This window comes from Sinocyclocheilus grahami, unplaced genomic scaffold, assembly GCF_001515645.1.
Source record: "Sinocyclocheilus grahami isolate Dianchi unplaced genomic scaffold, SAMN03320097.WGS_v1.1 scaffold1459.1, whole genome shotgun sequence".
NCBI lineage: Eukaryota > Metazoa > Chordata > Actinopteri > Cypriniformes > Cyprinidae > Sinocyclocheilus > Sinocyclocheilus grahami.
The window spans coordinates 132,227-155,966 of record NW_015506638.1 but is presented as its reverse complement, the minus strand read 5'-3'; the positions used below and the strand labels follow the sequence as shown (position 1 = coordinate 155,966).

At 38.0% G+C, this 23,740-nt stretch overlaps 1 protein-coding gene across 2 annotated transcripts; it reads right to left on the bottom strand.

Moving 5' to 3' along the window:
* Positions 1-5,495: 5,495 nt before the first annotated feature.
* On the bottom strand, positions 5,496-23,242 carry LOC107570443 (matrix metalloproteinase-19-like). 2 transcript variants are annotated; one of them, XM_016256674.1, is made up of 9 exons: positions 22,779-23,242; positions 20,520-20,611; positions 20,111-20,244; positions 18,164-18,373; positions 17,217-17,462; positions 16,998-17,126; positions 16,679-16,843; positions 13,335-13,462; positions 5,496-5,868 (listed from the first exon to the last, which is right to left on the bottom strand). In XM_016256674.1, the coding sequence occupies exons 1-9, from the start codon at positions 22,875-22,877 to the stop codon at positions 5,635-5,637; spliced, it is 1,437 nt and encodes a 478-aa protein (XP_016112160.1). In that variant the 5' UTR covers positions 22,878-23,242; the 3' UTR covers positions 5,496-5,634. The 2 variants fall into 2 exon arrangements, with proteins under 2 accessions (XP_016112160.1, XP_016112159.1); XM_016256673.1 differs by lacking the exon at positions 22,779-23,242 and adding an exon at positions 21,417-21,880.
* Between the last annotated feature and the right edge of the window lie 498 nt (positions 23,243-23,740).

The following is a 23,740-nucleotide window of genomic DNA, read 5'->3' as shown; positions in this document are numbered from 1 at the left end:
CAGGCCATCCAAGATGTGGTTGACTTTGTTTCTTCATTGGAACAGATTTGGAGAAATGTAGCATGCATCACTTGCTCAGCAATGGATCCTCTGCAGTGAATGGGTGCCGTCAGAGGGAGAGTCCAATCAGCTGATAAAAACATCACAATAATCCACACAATTTATTTGGTGTTTACGGCAGCAGGAGGCATCTAGTGAGGGGGCATTTATTGTTTGAGTTTATAGTCAATGTTTTTAGTTTCTGCTTCCAGAGATTCCCATTTGTTTCTGTAGTTACTCATTATGTTCACCTGTGCCTAGTTTAGAATCAGAAAGAGTTTACTTATATTTTTACACACACAAGGAATGTATCTTTGTGACAGGAGCTTTTAGTGCAGAACAAAGTACAGACATACATAGAAATTAAGGCAATAAAATATAACACCGTAATAAAGAAAACAGGCAATAAAATGTAAATAAAATACACAACACCAATAAAAATATAGAAGAAAGTTTTTTGGGGATCAGAATGAACCAGGAACTTCACACTGCTCCAGATTGGTTGAAGCATGAAGATATGGGCTAGTTTGGCCAGCACGGCCTTTTAAGCAGGCAGGTGAAATGCCATCTAGGCCTGAAGGTTTTCTAGTCTTCCTTTTTTTTTTTTGAAGACTTGGCAAACGTTCTCCACACAGACCATAAACGTGGATTAAATAGCAGGATTGGGGTTGTTAGTTTGGGTTTAGTGGGGGGTGCATCTCAAGGGGTCTATCCTAAAGAAAGAAATGTGGATACTGTTGACATGAAGGGTGTAGCTGGTCTGCAGTGAGGATTAGGTAGGTGGCATGAGTCAAATTGACAAATTGAATGTGTGAGATTGAAACAGGGTTTCCCAGCAGAACATTGCACAGAGCATCACAGTCCTTTGAAAAGACTGTCATCTTCTTGCAGTGTATCCTGGTGCCATTATATCCCCAAGTAAATGTGAAATAAAAGAAAACGGGACTCATCGGACCAGACAGCCTTCTTCCACTGCTCCAAGGTCCAGTCCCATTACTCATGTGCTCATTCTATGGGCTTTTTTCGACTGTGGACGGGTCATCATGGGCACTATGACCAGTCTGCACCGACAGGCCCATCATAACATTGCCACTGCATAGACCGTCTTCTTAAAAGAAGAATGATTTTCATATTGAGATATTATGAGCCACATTGCACAAATGCCTATTTTCTCCATGCTCCTTTTTTGTTTAATATAAAAACTGAAATTAAAAACTACAATGTACTGAAAAAAACTAAACTAAAGCTTGCAAAGATCTAACAAAAAACTAAAACTAACAAAGAACAATCTAAAACAGTAAAACTACAACTGGAGTGATGCATTGAAAATTAAAAAAAAAATTTATTTAAAGCTTGATTATGAACCACTGATTTAGAAACATGATAATAATTATGATCAAAGATGATGATTATGATAATGAAGACACTGTCATTGATATATTACGGACATTTTTATATATGGTACTTGGCTAAATATATTTATTGTAGTTATTTACAATTTTGTGACTGCATCTTGAAACTATGGTAGAATGAAATCAAACATTAAAATCTTGTTTAATGTAAGCTGCTCTCAGTGATGTTGCATTTTTAGCACTGGTTAAACAAGACCGGTTTTACATGGACACCAAAGATTTAACACAGAATATTGAAAAATGCTGCCTAAAAATGAACCTTCTCCTGAATCTTCACATTTGAATGATGCTTGTCTAGTCAAAGTCATTGAAACACAAAAATTGAACACAAAAACTAACCCCCTTTTTTCTCTATTGATACTATACAAGAAAGGAACACACTTGTAACACTATTACACTTGTTGTCAGCATTGCTATGGAACCAGGGGCCTGTTCAGCTTCAGTGTTACAGAGTATTTGTTAAATCTAGCTAACAAAATATATATTGTGTGTTTGAGTGGTCCAGACGCTACATTATAGTCATTCTTTCAAAATCTCATTCTTTCTGACCTCAAGTTTTCATTCCAGTTGAACATATTTTCTTTCCACATAATCATTGTTTCAAAACTCTTTTGACCACAACATGAGACCATTTGGTTTAATCATCAGAACACAATAGTATCTTCATACAATTGAGTACTTGTAACAGTTCACTAGTTGGCAAACAATGCAAAATCCATGTTTCAACTACACTTACATTACACAACAGACATACAATCCATAATGTTTGAAATTGTCTCACTGGTGCATTTTTAAAAGGTGTGATTTTGAAATCTGTTTTGGTGTACATTTTCAAAACTCTTAGTACAAAGTTATCACACCACTAGTCAGATCCTGGTCTGAGTTGTACATTTTAGAAAATATGTACAACTCAAATAAAAGCAGAAGATCATTATAACATGCAATGTAAACATTTAGTTTAATTAATGATTTTGTGAAAAGAATTTCACAAAATCATTGTTAATTAAACTAAATGTTTTCATTGCATGTTATAATGATCTTCTGTTTTTGAAACAAAGCACAACAGTATGATCTTCTTTGAGTACTTTTAACAGTCAGTTTGTTCAAGAGCAAGGTACATGTCAAAGCCTTGATGCTGAATTAAAGACATTACAGTAATGCAGACTACACTACATCTGACACATTATACACTTATCTCATACAAAATAAACTTACACAACTTAAGTCATTGACAGTAATTGAAGTAGAGGGAGTCATGGAGGCTAGATATCAAAGCTAATTCATTCTTGACTTTTGTGTGATGTGTGACCGTTCCAGCATTTATACAGTACATCTCACTCGCAATAGTGACAATCTTCCCATTTTTACATTTAGTCTCAAAACGCTCGTAGGTTTTCCAGTATCTTTTATTGGTTGTAATGATTTTGTCAAATTTTTTAGCTTTTGTCATTTTGTTTCATGCATTTTAAGATGTCCTTGTGTATGGTGTCATGTAAGGTGCCCTATAAATAAAATGCATTATTGTTATTATTATTATCTCTCTAAGCAGCATGGGCAATGCCTGTAAGGCCTTCACTGACTGAGTTAAACACCTTTTTTTTCTTTTTTCTTCTCATTCAATTTAATATCATCATTTGGTATAACTGATCTTAATTAAATCATTTTGTACTGTTATATATACTTTCTAAAATGAATAGCTAAATATGAATTATTGTTCTAATATAAGCAGGTAATCTCACATAACTGCAGTTCTGTGTGTGTGTGTTTGTGTGTGTGATTTCTGAACATAAAGCAGGACAGAGTACAAGGGAGATGAATCAGTCAATGACTCAGATCAGAGTCATTGACTGATTCATCAAGATGACAAAGTCAAGTTGATCAGAAACACATCTGAAGGAGGGTGACAGATACCATGTACCAATTTGATCAAATACAGGTATTTTACATCACATATGCCATGTGATACTGTAAACAGAGTCCTTACCATAGAGACTGCCACATTACTGTAATTCACCCTTCAAGTGAAAAGGTCAACCACAGTACATTCATATGGTACAGTGAGAACATTCACTGCATTGGCAGCAAACTCTGTTCTAGGCTCCAGCACAAAACCTCATGGCCGTGTCATATTTTCATCACACCTTTTGAAAATGCACCAACGAGACAATTTCAAACATTATGGATTGTATGTCTGTTGTGTAATGTAAGTGTATTTGAAACATGGATTTTGCATTGTTTGCCAACAAGTGAACTGTTACAAGTACTCAGTTGTATGAAGATACTATTGTGTTCTGATGATTAAACCAAATGGTCTCATGTTGTGTTCAAAAGAGTTTTGAAACAATGATTATGTGGAAAGAAAATATGTTCAACTGGAATGAATGACTATAACAAGTGTAATAGTGTTACAAGTGTGTTCATAGTTTTAAAAAATGGGCACCTGTTTTGTGAAAGTAGTACTAAAGCAAATGGGTGTGTCTCTAGTAGATGATGTGGGAACAGTTCAGACTGAATGGAGTCTAGGCTCTTGAAGTATCCAGGGCTTTTCTCTCTGTGAGCACAGTCTGCTTCAGACGTTGACAACTCAGTGCGAAGAAACAGCCCACACAGCTGTGTGTGCATCAAATATTCATATAAAGTAATTAGAGAAAGGAATGAGTTTCACGTGTATGTCAGATAATACATCATCATTTTTTTATGTAATTTTCATAAAACACAAATAGACAAGTCAGTCAGCACTTTATTATAACAATTTCACAAACACAGGGATATCATAGGACTCAAGGAACCACTGAAATATTTGTCTATAAGGTGTCAGCTGTGGTATGATTCAGGACACGTGTAGAAGGTATGCAAGTGCTCCAGCAATTCTTAAAGAGAGGTGAACACAGGAATAACAATATACAACTGAAATATGTTATCTGAATAGTGCTTAATAACTACAGTGAGTGTGTTTGAATGGATGATGACTTTGTAATAAATTATTTCCTGCCGTTTTTATGAAGCATTTTATTATATAAATAATATATACAATGCAATTGTAATGCAATTTATAGAGTGCACCAATGAATATACACTGATCAGCCAAAACATAAAAACTACCTGCTTAATTTCATGTAGTGCTGCCAAAACACACCACTGTATATATATATATATATATATATATATATACACAGTGCACTGTGTAAGTATTTATTTTATTTTATTTTTTTTACATTTTATGTTGCAACCCTATGCTAAACTACTTTTTAACACTCCATGCCTCATAATGACAAGTCAAAAAACTGATTTGTGATAACTTTGTAAATTTATCAGTAATAGATTATTGAAAAAATTACATTGCATAAGTATTCATACCCCTAACTCAGTACTTACTGTAGTTGAAGCACCACTGTTGGCAATTAAAGCCTCAAGGCTTTTTTTTTTTAGTATTATGCGACAAGCTTTGCAGAATATGCGACAGAATATAAACAGGTGTGTATCTTTCTAAATCAAGTCTATAATCAGTTGAATTTGCTACAGGTTAACTCAAGTGTAGAAACATCTTTGAGATGGTCCAGAGAAACGGGAATGCTTCTGAGCTAAAGAGTCTCAATACATATGCAATGTATTTGCAAGTTTATTAACAATTAAAAAACTGAAATAAAGTTATTACAAATCAGTTTTTGCTTTGACATTATGGGGTATGTAGAGTGTAGACTAATGTGAAAGAAAAGCAATTTAAAGCAGTTTAGCATAAGGCTGAAAAAACGAAATGCAGTTGGATGTAAATGGTTAGATGCAACCCTGTTTATTTAAGTGAAATGTAGGCACTTCTTTTGGACATACAGTACAATTTTTAATGAGTACAACTGATTAGCTATTCTGTTAGTTTCAATATCCATACCAATATCTCTACAGCAGAATGCTTTTGAAATGCATGAGTACGCAATTATGGCATATACTCACATTTTTTGGAGTACAACAGAATTCACACACACACACACACACACACACATATATTTAAATACCTACAATAATGATTTGTATTTTAGAGGTGCCGGGATTGAATTTACTGGAAATTGCATACACATGCGTGTTACAGAGATAAGTAGCTTTGGCTGTGGATAGTGTGAAGCTGAAGGCAAAAAGTTACATAGTGTAGCGTAAAATGTTCACTGAGTTTAAAGGGAAACATTGCAAATTAGTTGCACCTCATCCAGCGGACACGCTTGCTGAGTGGGTATCCAGAATCAACAATTAATTGCTCATTTAAGCGCCAGTACTTGTCACCTTTGAAGAAATACATCTTCCCATTGGTCCATGTGAAAGCTGCATCAGGATTTGATGGGATGCCAATAAACAGACGGGAAATGGGTTTGGGATAAATGCTGAGGTCATTATAAACCATTTCATCCCACTTCCAATAGCCCGAACCCTGAAAAAAATTATATCAATGATTTAAAGTGGTCATGAATTATAAAATAAAACTTTCCTTGATCTTTTGACATATCAAGTTCATTGTACTATAAAAATACACTGTAGGTTTTAGAAATCAACACTTTCTTGTTAATCCAAAACAGCTTTTATTGAAACCAAGCTACCAAAATGACTAATTTTGGACTTCCTTGTCTTTATGATGAGCACATCAGCGCAAGACTTCCTGCAAAAAACACTGGCGCATGTTAGTGAGGAGATAAAAAGAAAAGAAAAGGGAGAGATACTAAAACAGGATCACTTGGAATAAAAATAAATTGAGATACCTGCTAAGTATGTTGTGCAGTTCTTATTGCGCAGAATATTGTCTCTGCAAACATTATGAAGGATTCTGGAGAGTGAAAAGTGTTTATTCAAAGTGCCAGATCGAGTCATTAATAAGTTTTTTGTTCAGGACATTTCATTGTGGATTCTTATGTAAACTAGTCACAAATGGAAACAAGCTCCAAATGAACACACTTTTACTGAAAAATTACCAACTTGTTAATGTTCATTCTAAAGCCTGATCTGTGATAAATTAATAATAAAAGGACTCTGTTTTGTGTAATTTTTCTATTTCGTGACAACTTCGCATTGTTCTGCTTCATGAAAAACTATATATTTTTAATTAAATTAAAATTATATAATGACTGTCAATCAATTCACTTCAGTTTAAAGGGGTCACGAAATGGAGAATCAACATGTTCTTTATATTTATGCATATAAGAGGTTTCTCTAAAATAAAAACATACAGCAAGTTTTAAAACTCAGAACTATCCCCCCAGTTTTAAAATATTAATTATTCTTTTCTACCCTTCTGAAATGCCCAGATTTAAAATTGAGAGAACTATGACATCACAATTCTCATCGACACGCCCTTTAAAATGCGTCACTGTCATGTAATCAAGGAGGTATGTTCTCAACAACTCATGTCTTTCCATCAATCACAATACTGCTGTTAGGTAAATAAAGACCTTTTTGGTGCAAAACTTTATAAACTAACCTTGAGAATGTAATCATAATATAAAAAACTGAAATTGCATTTCATGACCATCATGACCTGTGATCTGTGTAAGGGCTCATGTACAGATGTTCTTTTCTCGCAAATTTGGTTTTGTGGTTGGTTTGGTTTGCTATTTATGCATTAGTGAATCAAACCAGTGATTAAACCATCAACTTCACGCTGTTAGTAGCATCTGTTATCTATATTGTGATAATTTTATATACAGAACCCAAGCTTATACATAAAGAGCATTCTCTTTATAATCGTTAAAGCAGTCAGTTCAAGATCAACGAGAGTCTATCAGTGACTTGATTTCTGTATTTTCATCAAAACTCATAATATTATTAAACTATTACAATAAATTACACAGTTTACACTGCCTTTGTCACGAATCCGGTCCATGAACTTCCGTCGGCTAACCATCAGAGGTCACCCTTCCCATTTTCATTGACTCTCGCACTCACACTGTTGCATATCATCTACATATCCCATCATTCACAGCACTGATTGCACCCAGCTGTTTCATATCACTCCCTCACTATTTAACACTCACTCTGATCCCTTCCCTCTGCCGAGTATTGTTTAGCACTTATCAGTTTGATAGCTACACTACAGAGCCCTCGTTAGCTGCCTAGCCTAGCCTAGCCTAGCCTAGCCGGTTTTCTCGGTTTTTGATCTTCGCCTGTTTTCCTGGATTTATCTCTTATCGTCTTGTCCCTTTTTGATTCTGTTTGCTGTTCGATGACCTTCGCTAGCCCTAGGATTATTCTTGTGTCTTGCCCACCTGTTTGCCCTTGTTCGATCCTGCCTGTGTTTCTGACCTCTCTGCTTAATAAAGCTTGCACATGGATCCGCATATCTCACGTCTCGTCGGCTCCGTAACAGCCTTTGACAAAGAGACTCTCATTTACATTGTGTTTTCACCGTGTTAGTTATGATGAAAGTTTTTGTGAGACAGCAGAAATCACATTGTAATAAGGAAATCACTGCATCATGTGCATGACTGCATTCGGCTACAGTGCAGTGCTGATTATTTCATATCCATTGATGTTAGCCAGTCATAGCAGTGGGTGTTTACAGTAAAGTCTCACAGCAGACACACTAGGAAACATAATAAAAAATTTTTTTTCTGCTTAATAAAGCTTGCACATGGATCCGCATATCTCACGTCTCGTCGGCTCCGTAACAGCCTTTGACAAAGAGACTCTCATTTACATTGTGTTTTCACCGTGTTAGTTATGATGAAAGTTTTTGTGAGACAGCAGAAATCACATTGTAATAAGGAAATCACTGCATCATGTGCATGACTGCATTCGGCTACAGTGCAGTGCTGCAACCTTTGAGCAACGGGAGTAGTTCTAAATCTAATGCTACAATCAACACTTCACCATTAGTATTAACTAATCAGTGGACGTTCTAATAAAAATGCATTAAGTTTTCGAGAGCAATCAACATGTGATGCTTATTTCATATCCATTGATGTTAGCCAGTCATAGCAGTGGGTGTTTACAGTAAAGTCTCACAGCAGACACACTAGGAAACATAATAAAAAAAAATTTTAAAAGCATTTCATGACCCCTTTAATACAGTGGTTCTCAACTTCTGTCTTGGTGGCCCAAAGCAACCATAGATTTTGTACGTCTCCCTTATCTGACAAATCAAAGCTGTGTCTGAAATCTCTTTTTATATAGTGCATTACTGTATATCAAATATTGGGCATTTTGTAGTTGATCAAAATCTGATTAAGGATTTAGAGCGAACATCTGATGTACACTCGCCAAAGAACTATTTACGATAATCCAGTGGTTCTCAATTTTGGTCCTGGTACCCCACTGCTCTGCATATTTGTATGTCTCTCTTACCTAGCACAGCTGATTCAGATCATCAGTTCTTTAGGATAGAGTTCCATGAACTAGCTGAGGGTACATTTAAACATAATTTTCAACTACACATACCATGAAAAAGTTTGTATGAATTTTGGCTGTTCATTTACATGACAATTGTGTTTTGGGGGCCTGAAACCTTTCGAAAACTGGTTTCAAAGTGCAAGATTTTGAAAACAGTACCATTATCATCTCCATGTAAATTACAGAAATGCAAATTTGTGAAAACGGTGATGTCATGCTCATACATATTATGCATCAGTCTATAGCCATAAATGTGCAGGTATGTAGTGTTTTACTGATGTTTTACTCTTTTAATCCTGAAACATCTTGAGGTGGTGGAGCAGTGGCAGGGACGTCTCTCTACTGTGCCCTGCAGAAAGGTCCTAAGATCAATTTTTGCCCACATCTTGTCTTTCATCTGGAGCTAGAGCCAAAAGCTCCCCTGTTCTGCCTCCTCTGCCAGATCTTTGAGGGCCTTCTTCAGTTTGGACAAGGCATTTCATGAAATAGGGTGGATGCTCCAGTGAAGTCCCTGCACCAAACTTCTTCCGGAAATGTTGATGCCATCCACCCAGCTTGTGAGCATGCAGCTGATAGTGCTGCATACCTTTCATATTCCTCTCAAAGGCAGCCTCCATTCCTTATTCCCATAGCACATTCAGTTCTGCCAAGATGACGAACATAGTAGAAGTGGACCAGAGCACAATGTCTGGCCAAAGCAAGGTTATGGTGATCTCATGAGGGAACATCAGCTGGCATTCAAGGTCAACGCTCATGCTCCACTTACCTCTGGGTGAGAGGAGGGACCATGACCTTGTTTTGCTACTGTGGGCCATACCTCCTTGCCTGACAAACTGGACCAGCTGCTGTGGTGTTGCCAGACTAGCCCTGTTTGCCTCCAGTCTGCGTACCTCCAAGATTTTGGCCAGCTTGCACAGGAGCTGGTCTTGGTGCCATTGGCCTTGAGTCAATGCTGCTTTGCAGGCAGATAATATGTGCTGCAAACTTGGGTTCTTGGAGTTAAAAATTTGGCAGGACTCCTCCAAACCATACCACAAATGTTTGTCCTGTCTACGACTGCCGTCCAGGTTGTCTTTGGAGCACAGCTTGCGAGCCGATCCCCACCCAAGGCTGGCCCTGCCTGTCTGCAGCCACCCAACGATCTCCTGAACTACTACCTATTCCACTTTTGTCCAGAGCAGACGTGAACCTTGAAGTTAGATTCTCTAAAGAGAACCTTGAGTCTCTTAGCTAAACAAGTGCCTTACCTTCTCCTGCTTGTAGCCCAGGTAGATGGATTTCAGGGGCAGCTGTAAACGGTGTTGAGAAGGCATTGTGGGAGGCCCAACCATTTACTGATGTAGCTGTTGGCTTTGCAGTCCATCTTCTCAACTGCTGTCAAGGTGATATCACAATTTCAAGGGCGAACTGGTAACACCAAACCTTAAACTTTCCTGGGAGAAAGCTTTAGTCGATTTTGCTCAACTCACCTGTCAGATGAGACATCACAGAGATGGCCATGTGCTTGTCAGATAGCTCAGCAGTATAGAACTTCCCAAGAATTTATACAGGTTGTTCTGCCAACAGTGGGATTCTCTGACCATTGACTGAGAAGATGTTGTCATTTCTCACTCCTTTCCAGATGATAGGCTGCGAGACTTGGCAGGTTTTATCTTCATACTGTAGCAGCTCATCGAGCCTCCACAGTAGCCTGTTGTTTCATGCTGCCTTTAAAAAAGTGTGCTGACTACATCCATGTAGCTCTGTATGGCTGAAAGCCGCTGACCTGACTGCAATATAACTTTGCAAACCATCGGTCTTCCTCCTATTAGGATGATCTCAAAGGCTAGAGTGAAAAGGATGAGAGAGCTCGAACAATGCCTTTTTGTAGCTGATGCCAATGAGGTATCCTGGGTTGTGTAGCAGACATAAAAGTTGTTGAAGTAGTTTGCTACTAAATTCTGGATGCTTGATGGTATGTGGAAGAAGTTCAGCGTGAAGAAAATTAGATGGTGGGGAACAGACTCGTAGGCATTTGCAAGATCCAGCCAAATTATGTGGAGGTCTGATTTGTTGCGTTTGGCTGTCTGTATTTGTTTCCAGATCATGGCAGTGTGTTCCACACAGCAAGAAAACCCAGTCAAGCCTGCCTTTTGACAGCTGCTATCAGTGTAGTTGTTAACTAAGATGTAGGCGGTGATGCGTTTTGCCACCACAGAAAAGATCTTCCCTTCAACATTTATGATGCATCTGAATTGGCTGATGCTGCAGGAGTCTTTTTCCTTTGGAATAAAGGTGGTGATGCAATGCTTCATGTGGGTGGGATGGATTGGGTTTTCCAGGCAATGCGCATTAGCTTCCATAACAGCTTCAGGAGCCTGGGGAAGTTCTTGAAAACCCTGTAGGGTTTGCCATTTTGCCCAGGTGTTGATGCAGCTCTATAGTTCTTTTTAGTATTCCTCCAACTCCAGCTCAGTTGCCTGCAGTGTCCCAGACCTTTTTTCCTCCATCAATCCAAGAACACACTTAAAGGGATCCTGGATGAAGCTAGCACTTGCTTTCTTCCTCTGCTGTCTGCATTTCCTGAGTCTTTCTGCTTGTCTCAGGTGTTTGAGACGTGTATTTATCTGGTTCCACAGGTTTCTGTGTGTGCTTGACTGGTGATTATCTTGAAGGTTTCCTACTTGATGTTTTGTGGGGATGCTCTTGCTGTGGGCTGACTTGCTGCTGGTGCAGATTCTGATGGGAAGACTACTGACCTTCCTCCTCCTGTCCTGCTGCAGAGATGGGGGCAGTAGCACTGTGGTGCTCAACTTGGCTATGATTCCCCCTTGTCTGAACTGCCTGTCGCAATGCAAGCATGCATCTGGTTACCACCACACTTTGTCTTCCCTTGGTGGATTCAAAGACCCAGATAGTTTGCAACTATAGACCACCCACAGCTGTGTTCTTTTAGGATCCTTTTAATTAGACTCAGAATTAAAAGTAACTGTTGAATGGTGTTGTAATATAAACTACAGCAGTGCTCACTGGATTAAACCATTAACCAGATTAACAAATCAATCAACAAATTCTCGTGCTGCCAAAAATTACTAATACATCATTCAAATTTGACAAATAATAAATTTTCTTGTTCCTAATAATCAACATTATGCATGTAAAACTGTAATATGAACTGCAGCAGTGCTAAACTGCTCACTGCATCATATAATTAACAACACAAATTATCAATGTATAGATCAAACTCACTAAGACTGCCGACAGTTTCTTTTCCACACATCATTTTATTATATTGATGTATGTGATTACAGTCAAATCTTATAAAACAGTGAAATCACTCTGAACTCTGTCCTGTCTTGCTTGAACTTGAGCCAGTAACATATGAGCACCACTGACATAGTTTTCACTCCTATTGGTTGTTGCTCACAAAAATTGTGGCTCAGTTGCATAAACTTTGTCGTGTGACTCGTATCCCATGACATGCCTACATTCTGTTGCCTACTGTTGCTTGTGTCACTGGAAGTCACCAGCTCTCCAATAAAAATGAATGGGATCATGTTGCTTTGTTGCAGTGTGTCGCTGGCAGTGTTAACGGGGGTTTAGTGTGTCAGATAAGAGATATATAGTACAAAATGTGCAAAGCGGTAGGGTAACAGGACCGGGATTGAGAACCATTGCCATAATCCAATGTGGAGAGGATTTATTAGCAAGAAAGAGAGATTGTGAGAGAGAGCTAGTTTGAATGAGAAGTGCAGTTTTTAGCTTTTATAAAATTAATTCTCAGTGCCTCTAGTTTTTGTTTAACTTTTCTTTTTTTTTTAAACAAATTATTACTTGATTAAAAACCATCCTAAAATATAATTATAAAGGTACATTTTAAAACAAAATAAATGAAATTCTAAGAATAAGTTTATTTTTAGGCATTAAATCAGCCAAAATTCCAAGCATTTTCTAATTCACTGAATTTACTTTTTTTTTTTTTTTTTACTCCCAAGACTTGTATGCAGAACAAATTTTAATTTGGTATATGATTTAAAAATATTTGCCAATCATCTGTAGGTAATTTAGTCATTCTATTAACAGTCATCTGAGGGTGCTGTGGGCACATTGTTATATCTGAGCGCATATACATCTGAATGAAAATACAGCTCCAGCTCTTATACACATTTGCTCACTTCATTTACTTCAACATAGGGATTAGTGAAGGAGTACACCGTATAAGGAGTAGTGAAGTAGTACACGTTTTCTGATACAGTATAAGTTTGGTTCATGCAGCTCTTTGGTAAGAAGCTGATGATTTTAATCAGATGTGTAAATAAGAGAGGCAAAAGTTGTGTAGTGCTGTGGGTTCCCACAACTGGAGCTGAGAACCACTTACTTAACTAGAAAATGGTAAATATGTATCAACAGAAATGTTTGTTTATATAGAGAGAACTTTGTACAGACATGAGGGCTTAAGAATTTTTCATTATTTTTTTTTCTTGATTTTATTTCTCTTAAGCATAGGTTGTGTACAGTAATGTTAAAATCTCACTGTACCTTAAAGAAGAAAATGTTCTTGTTCTTCTCATAATACAAAGCAGCGTCAATATTGGCAGGGATTCTTTTTAGTGGTTTGGGGTATCGATAGTCAAGGCGGTACTTTGTAAACCTCCAGACTTTTTCACCTGAGAAAGAGGAGCAGGTGGGTAGAAGAGAAGAGATTTTTTAGACTTCAGTTAAGTACATTTGTAAATCTGCATTTTTCCATCTTAAAAATATCTCTAAATTACGACATATGCTCAGTATCCAATGCATAAAACTTAACCTCCCATAACATCTGATGTACTTGTTAAGAAGAATGGCACCTGCACTTATATTACTCTCTGTTTCATCCTTATCCAGAGGAAACCATAGCCAGCCAGATCGGGTCCATATCAGTATCCAGACCATATGGTGGACCTGCACCCAGAAACAGCCTCAACACAGCCCTTCACGGTCAGTGGAGACCTCAAAAACAAACCCTTGGCACAGATCCATATGGCCAACCATGCCAGGTCCAGTTGGGACCGTTTTTTTCCAGAAGGATGTTCATTTTGCTTAAGGCCACTGATAAGCCAGTCATTGACTACTGGCTAAAGTGGCAGCTCTACTTTCATATTTCAATGTGTTTAACAGACTACAACTCATATTATCATGTTTGTTTGCTTATGCCAGAGGAGAACTAATTCCCCAACTGAGCCTGGTTTCTCCCAAGGTTTCTTTCTCCATTCTGTTACACAATGAAGTTTGGGTTCCTTGCCACTGTTGCCTTCTGGTTTCCTTAGTTGGGGTCTGAAAGTCACATAACTTTTAGAAAATCTATCAATATGACCACACTGACACCATTGCATAGGAACAATAACTTGGAATTTAATCAAACTTAACTATTGTCGTCTGTGGAGCTGCAATGCAGCTGAATCACATCTTGCAACATTGAATCAACACTAAGCTAACTACAGCTGACTAATGACATTGCTGCCTTTTGTAGAACCGAACTGGGGTGCGTTTCCCATACAACAACGTAACTCACTGATTAACCACCATTGTACGATGCATTGTTGTGGAAACTAACTAGCCAATCACGACCGTTTCCCGAATACGGTTGCATATCCGTCGTTTGAACCACATTAGTTCAACAATTTAGGGCCGTTTTTAATGAAATCACACGGATGTGGTGGAGTAATAACTTCTGCTAATTAATTATTTCGAGATTTCTGAGATGCTGCTGTATTGAACATGGCACCTGATGACTAATTTACTATGTTTTGTTGCCTGTCGTTTTGCTTTATTTGATGTTTGATTCATCGCAGGTTTCCTCTTACTCCATACTCTGGGGTTCCCTTAGGCATTTATGCACATGCGCACTCTTCAAAAACGGCGCTTATTGAGGACAAGCAAAAATACATAGATTAAAATGTATAATGTATAAAAAATATATTTAAATTGAATGGAAGATTTAGATTGTACTGCATGTTAGCTTGCTTATTGTGTCCAAAAGCATAATTTATTTAAGTCCATATGTCTTACTAACAAGAAACTATGCTTCTAACCACAGGTCGAGAGCTGTAGTTCCTAACACGTAAGTTTGCGACGCTGTTTCCGAATGTTCGAATGTTCGTTTGAACTATGGTTTCGGGAAACACCAAATAGTTGAACTATGTTGGTAACGACGGAACTTGCGAACATAGTTGGCTAACAATGCTTTTTGGAAACGCACCCCTGAGCTATGAGTGGGATGAAATTCACACTGTTATTGATTTTAACTTGATCTGAACAATGACACTGTTGTCTCAGCAGAATCAATTATGGAAACTCAACTACTATATTTCCTGTTTATCACTGTGAAGCTGCTTTGGCACAATCTATATTGTAATAAGCACTATACAAATAAAGGTGACTTGACTAGAGGGATACCAGCTACCCTTCCAAGTCATCATGACCAATGCAATCTGGAGTAACTCCACTCTACCAAGTGCCTAAATTCCCACCAGGAATGGAGGGCACTCTTTTTCACTTGATTTCACTACACTGTGACATGTAGACATAGTTCCAAAAACACCAAAGCTCATCACCCTCTTCCAACTGCATGCTGCCAATCTTCCCAAAGTTGACCTCATATTCATTCTCCCATCCTCCATTTTCAACAGGCCCATCCAATGGGATATTGACCTCATGATTCCACTCTTCCTGCTTGTCCTTTGGGCCGCACTTATATCCCTGAATCCATTTGGAGTTGATTAGGAGAAACTACTGCTGGCAAAATCTGACTGCTGAAGTGAACATGTGAATATGTGTGGCATCCAAAGTTTCTCCCATCTTGAAAATTCCAGTCTCTCCTTGTCCCACATTGGCATGGACTTTGTAACCAATCTCTTATATGGCCTGCCATTTGATTCACCTCAAGAGGCTTCCCACAGGACTGGAGATGGCAGAGGTCCTGTTCTATCATCTGTTCAGCACCTCTGGCCTGCCAGAAGACAATGTGACAAATCACAGTTTATTTCTTGAGTCTTGTGCTCCTTCTTCCCCCTCCTGGGGATTTCCATCAGCCTCTCCTCTGGTTATTATCCCCAGACCAATGAACAAACAGAGCACACAATCCAAGAAATCTCCAGCTTCTTGAGAACCTACTGTCACAGAAGTGAGAGTGAGGTACACACCAGATCCATGCAGATGCCTGGCACTCAGAAACCCCTCAATACCATCCAGGAGGTCAGGTCTTCCCCCGCAGTACACGATCAATCCCACATTTCATGTCTTATGACTTAAGCCATTCACTCCTCCTTCTGTTTCCCCAGGGACTGGTGAAGAAAATGCCCCTCCTCCTCCAATGTTGCTTTTAGAGGATGGTCTGGCATACACTGTTTGGTACTTTCTGGACTCTAGCCATCGCCAAGGGCATCTCCAGTATCTTGTGAAGGGGAAAAGTGAAGGGAGTCTATGCTTATATTAGTGTCTTTCTTTCTAGTGTCTCATCACCAGGTTACCAGAGTGAGCCTGATCCAGTCTGTTCCCAGGCCACATGTTTGACTTAGTACCAGCTCTGACCACAACATAGCCCTTTTCAACTTTATCATAGATTACAACAAACTGACTTCTACTGCCTGTCAAACATGCTTTTTAATCTAATAGTATTTAATCATCAAAAATATCATCAATATCAATGTATTGATTGCATCGTAGCTTGGAATCAACTATCAGTATTTTGATAGTCCACACCCCCTGCTACATCCTAGTCGACTCTCTCTCAAGTTTTAAAGTTTTGTGAGTAAACAGCTTCTCTTGTATTACATTAATTATTGGCTAAAATGCCGTTTAAAATGCATAAAAAACACTTTTATGTGCAGAGAACAATAATCTACCTTTAAAGAAGTATGTCTTGTTGGTTCTTGGGGAATATACAGCTGCATTCAGGTTTCCTGGTAGCCCCTTCCATAGCAAACTTATTTTTACTGGAGAGTTATGGCCCATATCTGTAATTGTCCACACATAATCCCCACTAAAAGCATACGTCTTACGTGATGGACCTAACACAAAATTAAATAAATAAATAACATTTTATAATATTTTCTAGAACATGTTATATGATGTTATTAGTCACAGAACAAGCAAATCTACTGTATTTGTTTAACTTGAATGAACTGAAGTCATGTGCACCGCTATACTACATGGTTTTCTCACCCAGCATTATAGCATCAAGTTTAGCAGTGCATGGATCTAGCATATCACCCCTGGGGAATGGGGCCATGGTAGTGGGATATGTCATGGCATAGATATCATCAGCAGTGGTTGTACTAGAGATCCTTTTACCTGAATTCATAAGAGTAATTAACATAGGCAGTTATTTACAAATATTCAAATATATGGCAAATATTCAGTTATTTGTTTGGATTATCTTACCATATATGGCTTGGATTCCTCTGATATCATCAATGTGCAGTCTAAAATTGGCTTGGTAACCACTGTAGTGTGCTGCCATAAGAGCACTGCTGTACTGAGAATGCCCCAAGCCAAGAGCATGCCCGATCTCATGAGCCGCAACAATACGCAGATTGGAACCATAATACTTCCCTTCGGTCCAGAATTCATCTTCATCAAAGTGAACTATTCCTGATGGAGGGGCTTCAGCGTGTGCAAGAACATGGCCTGCTGCGTAGAAGAAGTGTCCGGGTACTGAAATGGCCAGCCTGCAGTCCATATCTTTCACCCATAGAAAACATTTGGTGGATCATAAAGAGGAAGATGCGACAAAGAAGACCTAAGACAGTTGAGCAACTAGAAGCCTGTATTAGACAAGAATGGGACAACATTCCTATTCCTAAACTTGAGCAACTTGTCTCCTCAGTCCCCAGACGTTTGCAGACTGTTATAAAAAGAAGAGGGGATGCCACACAGTGGTAAACATGGCCTTGTCCCAACTTTTTTGAGATGTGTTGATGCCGTGAAATTTTAAATCAACTTATTTTCCCCTTAAAATGATACATTTTCTCAGTTTAAACATTTGATATGTCATCTATGTTGGATTCTGAATAAAATATTGAAATTTGAAACTTCCACATCATTGCATTCTGTTTTTATTCACAATTTGTACAGTGTCCCAACTTTTTTGGAATCGGGTTTGTATTATTGTTCTGCATTGTAAAGCAACCGTACATAAAGCTGGTGTGTCCCTGAGTTTACAGTTTGCCAGGTCTTGGTTTACGAGAATAATAACGTACCATATAACATTCGATCTTATTAATGTGTAAAATGACAGGAGTAAAATAAATACATATAATACATGCATTTTGTATTGTATAACTTTTAATATTATAATAAATATAATTAATTTGGAGAGATTTACTTACCAGGACCATCAAAAGGTGAAGGACAGCCATCTCTCTTGTGAAATGAGATTTGAATATCAGCAGGTCCATAGTTAATCTTTTTAAAGCTGAGTGGGGTGACATCACTCCAGTATTTAAATGCTGAGCGTATGGCTGTCTGTGTTGCCGTTTTCCCCATGTCTGGTGTGTAGTTGTAAATGTAATATGTTAAGTTTTTCTTTCGCCAAAATCCTACGAAATAAGAAAGGCAAACTAAAAATCCAAACAGCTGTTTTCTCCATATAAAGAGCAAACTTATTTACTTGGTTACTTGTTTATGTCCAATGTGTGTACCTCACACATATTGACAATTATGGTTCTTATCTTATACCAGTTTGTCATAGCTAATTGAAAGAAAATGAAAGTAAGTATTCTGGATGTACAGCCAAGTACTTGTAAATATTTTGTGTTATTTTTTTGAGCTAATACATAGAAGGTCATAGCCCATAACATCTCTTTAAGGGTTAAAACTCAATATGCATTTGAATTAAACTGCTTTTCACAGTATTTTAAATACATTTTAGTGAGACTTTCTATGAAACCTGTATTTATAATAAATCATAAGGGTATTCGTAAGGCATTATAATGCACACATAATTTCTTTCATCAAATAATTGTAACAACAGCTACATTTTACAATGTATTAATGAACTAACTGTTGTATATAAGTGAAAGTGACGTGACGTGTAGCCAAGTATGGTGTCCCATACTCGCAATTTGTGCTCTGCATTTAACCCTTCCAAGTGCATACACACAGCAGTGAATAGTGAACACACACATACACCGTGAACACACAGTGGGCAGCCATTTTTGCTGCGGCACCCGGGGAGCAGTTGGGGGTTCAGTGCCTTGCTCAAGAGACTTGGAAGAGGGTGGAAGAGAACGCAGTACCCACCTTTGGGTTACAAGTTCAACTCTCTAACCATTAGGCCATGACTGCCCCGCAACATATAGTATATTATATACAACAGTTAGTTCAGGTCCTCAAATCTGACTAGCTGAGAGGCCTTCCAGTATTTTTATGCTATACTGTTAGTGTTATCTGTATGCACCAAGGGTCTGAGAGTAACGCAATTTCAATTCTCAGTATGTATGTGCTGTACATGTGGAAGAATTGACAATAAAGCAGACTTTGATAAAAACTGAATCAGAGCTGTGCTGGTATAGAGATATATCACACTCCTGTGATATTGATCATTTATCAGCATGATCTTTTGCAATACAGACATTCAAGATTTAAACATTTCAATGTCAAATTTCTATCAAACTAAAGTGGGGTTTGTGGCAGTGGGGGACAGAGTTTGGGGGCTTTATGCCCTTTTTCTTAGTTTGGGTCACACTCAATGCCTGTGAACGGCCTGGATTTCAGTGTTAGCTTTTTCAAGCTCACTGGCAACCTTTTTACATAAGAAACAATGGTTTTGTTGATATTCCAATAAATATAGTAAATGTGTCACATAGCCCGTTCATGATACCATAGTGTTGTTCAAAAGAAGACTTCACTTATTTTACTTTATCTATTCCGTTTTGGTTTTTGTTCCTGTGTTCAATTCCTGTTTCCTCAGTTTCTTCCATAGTTACTCACTGTTTACGCTCACCTGTCCCTTGTTTATTTCTTCACCTTCCCTGTGTATTTAAGCTTGTGTTTTCAGTTCACTTGTGTTGGTCCTGGTCTATGCATTGTGGATTATAACTGTTTCAGTTTGTGTTTGTTGTTCAGTGTATTTTTGGCAATGATTCTAAATAATTTTAGCTTGCCATGACAATACTACATATTATTAGGTTTTTCTTTTTTTATGAGGCATTACACATGAATTGGAATACATTAAGAACAATCTTCATTATAATAGACATCAGAGAAAATGTAACAAATTTAGTTTGAGACGGTTGACTGTATTATTATTAAACAATCAGGAAGTAGATGCTCACCACCAAATCGCCTGTATTTTAAAGACTTTTGGTTGAAGGGGTCCTCAACACCACACCGCGGCTGCCTCATTTTAAGAAGAGTAGCTCTGTCAAGATTTCCAGTGACTGGCAGCCCTGACACTCTCTGAAAGAGACTTTTACGAATATGAAAGTTCAGAAGCTCACAACAGTAGAAACAACAGAGGTTACAATGTATATTCCTCAAGAATTTTGATTAAAAGTCACAAAAATATTAAGTTTAGAAACTGTAGCATTATCAAGTATTAATATGGGGGGGAAGATGATACATTTATTTTAAAATTGTAACATATTTAGATACATGTTTTAGTATGTGCAGGAGCCAATGTGTTATTAAAGGAAATAAACAGAAATGTCTATACATAGACTACATTCACTGTGACTGTTTTACCTGAGAGCCACTTTCATAGCCCGCTCACTGGAATCTCTTTGAGCTTCTGGGTTCAGTGGAGTATTTAGATATCCAAACCGCCTCAGGTACATCTATTAAATGTGAAGTGGGTATACATGCAGTGTAATTAATTATCCCAATAATCCTGTTGTTAAATATTCAATTCTAAAATGTAAAAAAAATGACATGACAAATGCAATATCAGTGTTAGGATAACTACCTAAAGGTTTTGAGTCAAAAGTTAAATTAAAGAAATGTTTGTTTTCTTTAGCCTTTTTTTCTTTTACATTTTTCCTCCTGAATTCTGCCCTCCAAACTAAACTTCCAATATTACATTTTTGTAATAGTAGTTGGTTAAGCAAGTTTATATAGTTTAAAGCACGTTCCAAAAATATAACGAATTAAGTTAATTAAGACTGTCAATTAATAATGGCTATTATAAAATAATCATCATATATTGTGCAATGCAATGTAATTCATACATAATCAACAAAGCATTGAATGCATTACATTTTTAATGTATTAATAAATATGACTAATACATTCATAGAACAAAAACTCCGACGCTTGACCCTTATTATTATAAAAAATATATATATAATAACCACAGCATGTCGACAGAATTCTGATGTTTGCTCCAAGAGAGCGCTGGTCAGACTAACATAACATTATTATGACTGTCTCGATATTCTTTTAACTTCCCGTAATGTTAAGATTAATTCAGAATTCTTGAGCCTATTCTTTTTAGCGTTGTCTTCTGGCTGTTTGATGGATCGGGCTTCATGTAACCTAACATTAAAACTCTCAGGTTAGTTTATTGATACTTTTAAGTATTTCATGGCAAAACATAAAAAGTAACATAAAAAGTACGTTTACAGTAAATCACGTTTTTGTTACCTGTGCCTCTGTTAACTCTCGTCTTCTGCTCGTCTCAGCAGATGACCACACACGCAAAACAGCAGTCAGAAATATTGTATATTGCATCCATTGAGCCATAATCTCAGTCTGCACAGAGCTTCCGTGGTTTGATGTCTAAAGAAGAAATAAATGACTGAACTTGAGTAAAGAGTGCAGTTTTGGTTTTAAATCGAGCGCAGAGAGCGAGTCAGAAGAGATGATGCATTTCCTCCTGTACGTCACTTGAAAGAGGCGCTGATCCAGGAAAGTAACACGCACACGCAACTTTTAGACAGCGTTCGTTCGGTGTTATTTTAATGACAAATGTCGAAAGCGCATTACTGTAACGCGATTGCGCATCCATGTAATGCGCGAGCAAGAAGCTCTCCACTCCTAGCCGGATTTCCCTCGCTCTCGCACAAAACTGGACGTGCGCTCTCAAATATATTCGCTTTGTAAATTGGAGCTGCTCCCTCACGCGTGCACGCTCAAACGTTGTCCTCGCATCAATTAAGCAATCAACCAATAGTTATTTATTTAATTTAAATGGGTCATATGATGCGATTTCTATTTTTCCTTTTCTTAGTGTGTTATGTAGCTATTTGTGCATGTATAAGATCTACAGAGTTACAAAGCTCAAAGTCTCCCACAAAAGGATTTATTCTATCTAAAAGAGATGGCTTATCCAGACCGGGCTAAAACGCCTCTTTCAAACACGCCCCTACATCTCTATGTCAGGATGTGGAAATATTTGCGTAATGCCGCCCAAATGCTCATGCAAAGAAAGAAGGCGTGGTTTCAGGAACCACAATAGTGTTGATGCAGCCATGTCAGGGAGACTCTGTGTGTTTCTGTGCAAAAGCAAAAGCACTTTATTTGGCCTTCCGAAAGTAGATGCAATGAGGAATCATTGGTTAAGATTTATTTACAACAGAACATCACAACCCAAATGTTCGAATTTGTGCAAGGCATTTTATGGACGACAGTTTTGTGAACCTAGGAGAGTACAAGGCTGGCTGTGCAAAGGCTATTTAAAAAAAATGGGTCAATTCCAACTTTGCTATGACAATCTGGCGCTTATTCTGAATCAGCTACTGTAAGTATGTTTTCTTAATAGTTTAAGTATTTGCTATTGACTGTTCAAATGCGGATTTTTGGCGCAGCCCTTAACGCATATGAATGCATACTTTATCATGTTGTGTAGTGTATCGCTTTGTGTGTGTGTGTGTGTGTGTGTGTGTGTGCGTGATCACAGTGACATTAAAACTCTCAGGTTAGTTTATTGATACTTTTAAGTATTTCATGGCAAAACATAAAAAGTAACATAAAAAGTACGTTTACAGTAAATCACGTTTTTGTTACCTGTGCCTCTGTTAACTCTCGTCTTCTGCTCGTCTCAGCAGATGACCACACACGCAAAACAGCAGTCAGAAATATTGTATATTGCATCCATTGAGCCATAATCTCAGTCTGCACAGAGCTTCCGTGGTTTGATGTCTAAAGAAGAAATAAATGACTGAACTTGAGTAAAGAGTGCAGTTTTGGTTTTAAATCGAGCGCAGAGAGCGAGTCAGAAGAGATGATGCATTTCCTCCTGTACGTCACTTGAAAGAGGCGCTGATCCAGGAAAGTAACACGCACACGCAACTTTTAGACAGCGTTCGTTCGGTGTTATTTTAATGACAAATGTCGAAAGCGCATTACTGTAACGCGATTGCGCATCCATGTAATGCGCGAGCAAGAAGCTCTCCACTCCTAGCCGGATTTCCCTCGCTCTCGCACAAAACTGGACGTGCGCTCTCAAATATATTCGCTTTGTAAATTGGAGCTGCTCCCTCACGCGTGCACGCTCAAACGTTGTCCTCGCATCAATTAAGCAATCAACCAATAGTTATTTATTTAATTTAAATGGGTCATATGATGCGATTTCTATTTTTCCTTTTCTTAGTGTGTTATGTAGCTATTTGTGCATGTATAAGATCTACAGAGTTACAAAGCTCAAAGTCTCCCACAAAAGGATTTATTCTATCTAAAAGAGATGGCTTATCCAGACCGGGCTAAAACGCCTCTTTCAAACACGCCCCTATGTCAGGATGTCAGGATGTGGAAATATTTGCGTAATGCCGCCCAAATGCTCATGCAAAGAAAGAAGGCGTGGTTTCAGGAAGTGTTGATGGTGTTGAAGCAGCCATGTCAGGGAGAAGCTGTGTGTTTCTAGGCGAAAGCAAAAGCACTTTATTTGGCCTTCCGAAAGTAGATGCAATGAGGAATCATTGGTTAAGATTTATTTACAACAGAACATCACAACCCAAATGTTCGAATTT

Coding starts and splice junctions, on each gene's coding strand:
- LOC107570443 (XM_016256674.1), bottom strand. CDS start 22,877: ATGGCTCAATGGATGCAATATACAATATTTCTGACTGCTGTTTTGCGT. Junction 20,245..20,519: donor GCTATGAAAGTGGCTCTCAG/GTAAAACAGTCA, acceptor TATTCGTAAAAG/TCTCTTTCAGAGAGTGTCAG. Junction 16,844..16,997: donor ACTTGATGCTATAATGCTGG/GTGAGAAAACCA, acceptor ATTTTGTGTTAG/GTCCATCACGTAAGACGTAT.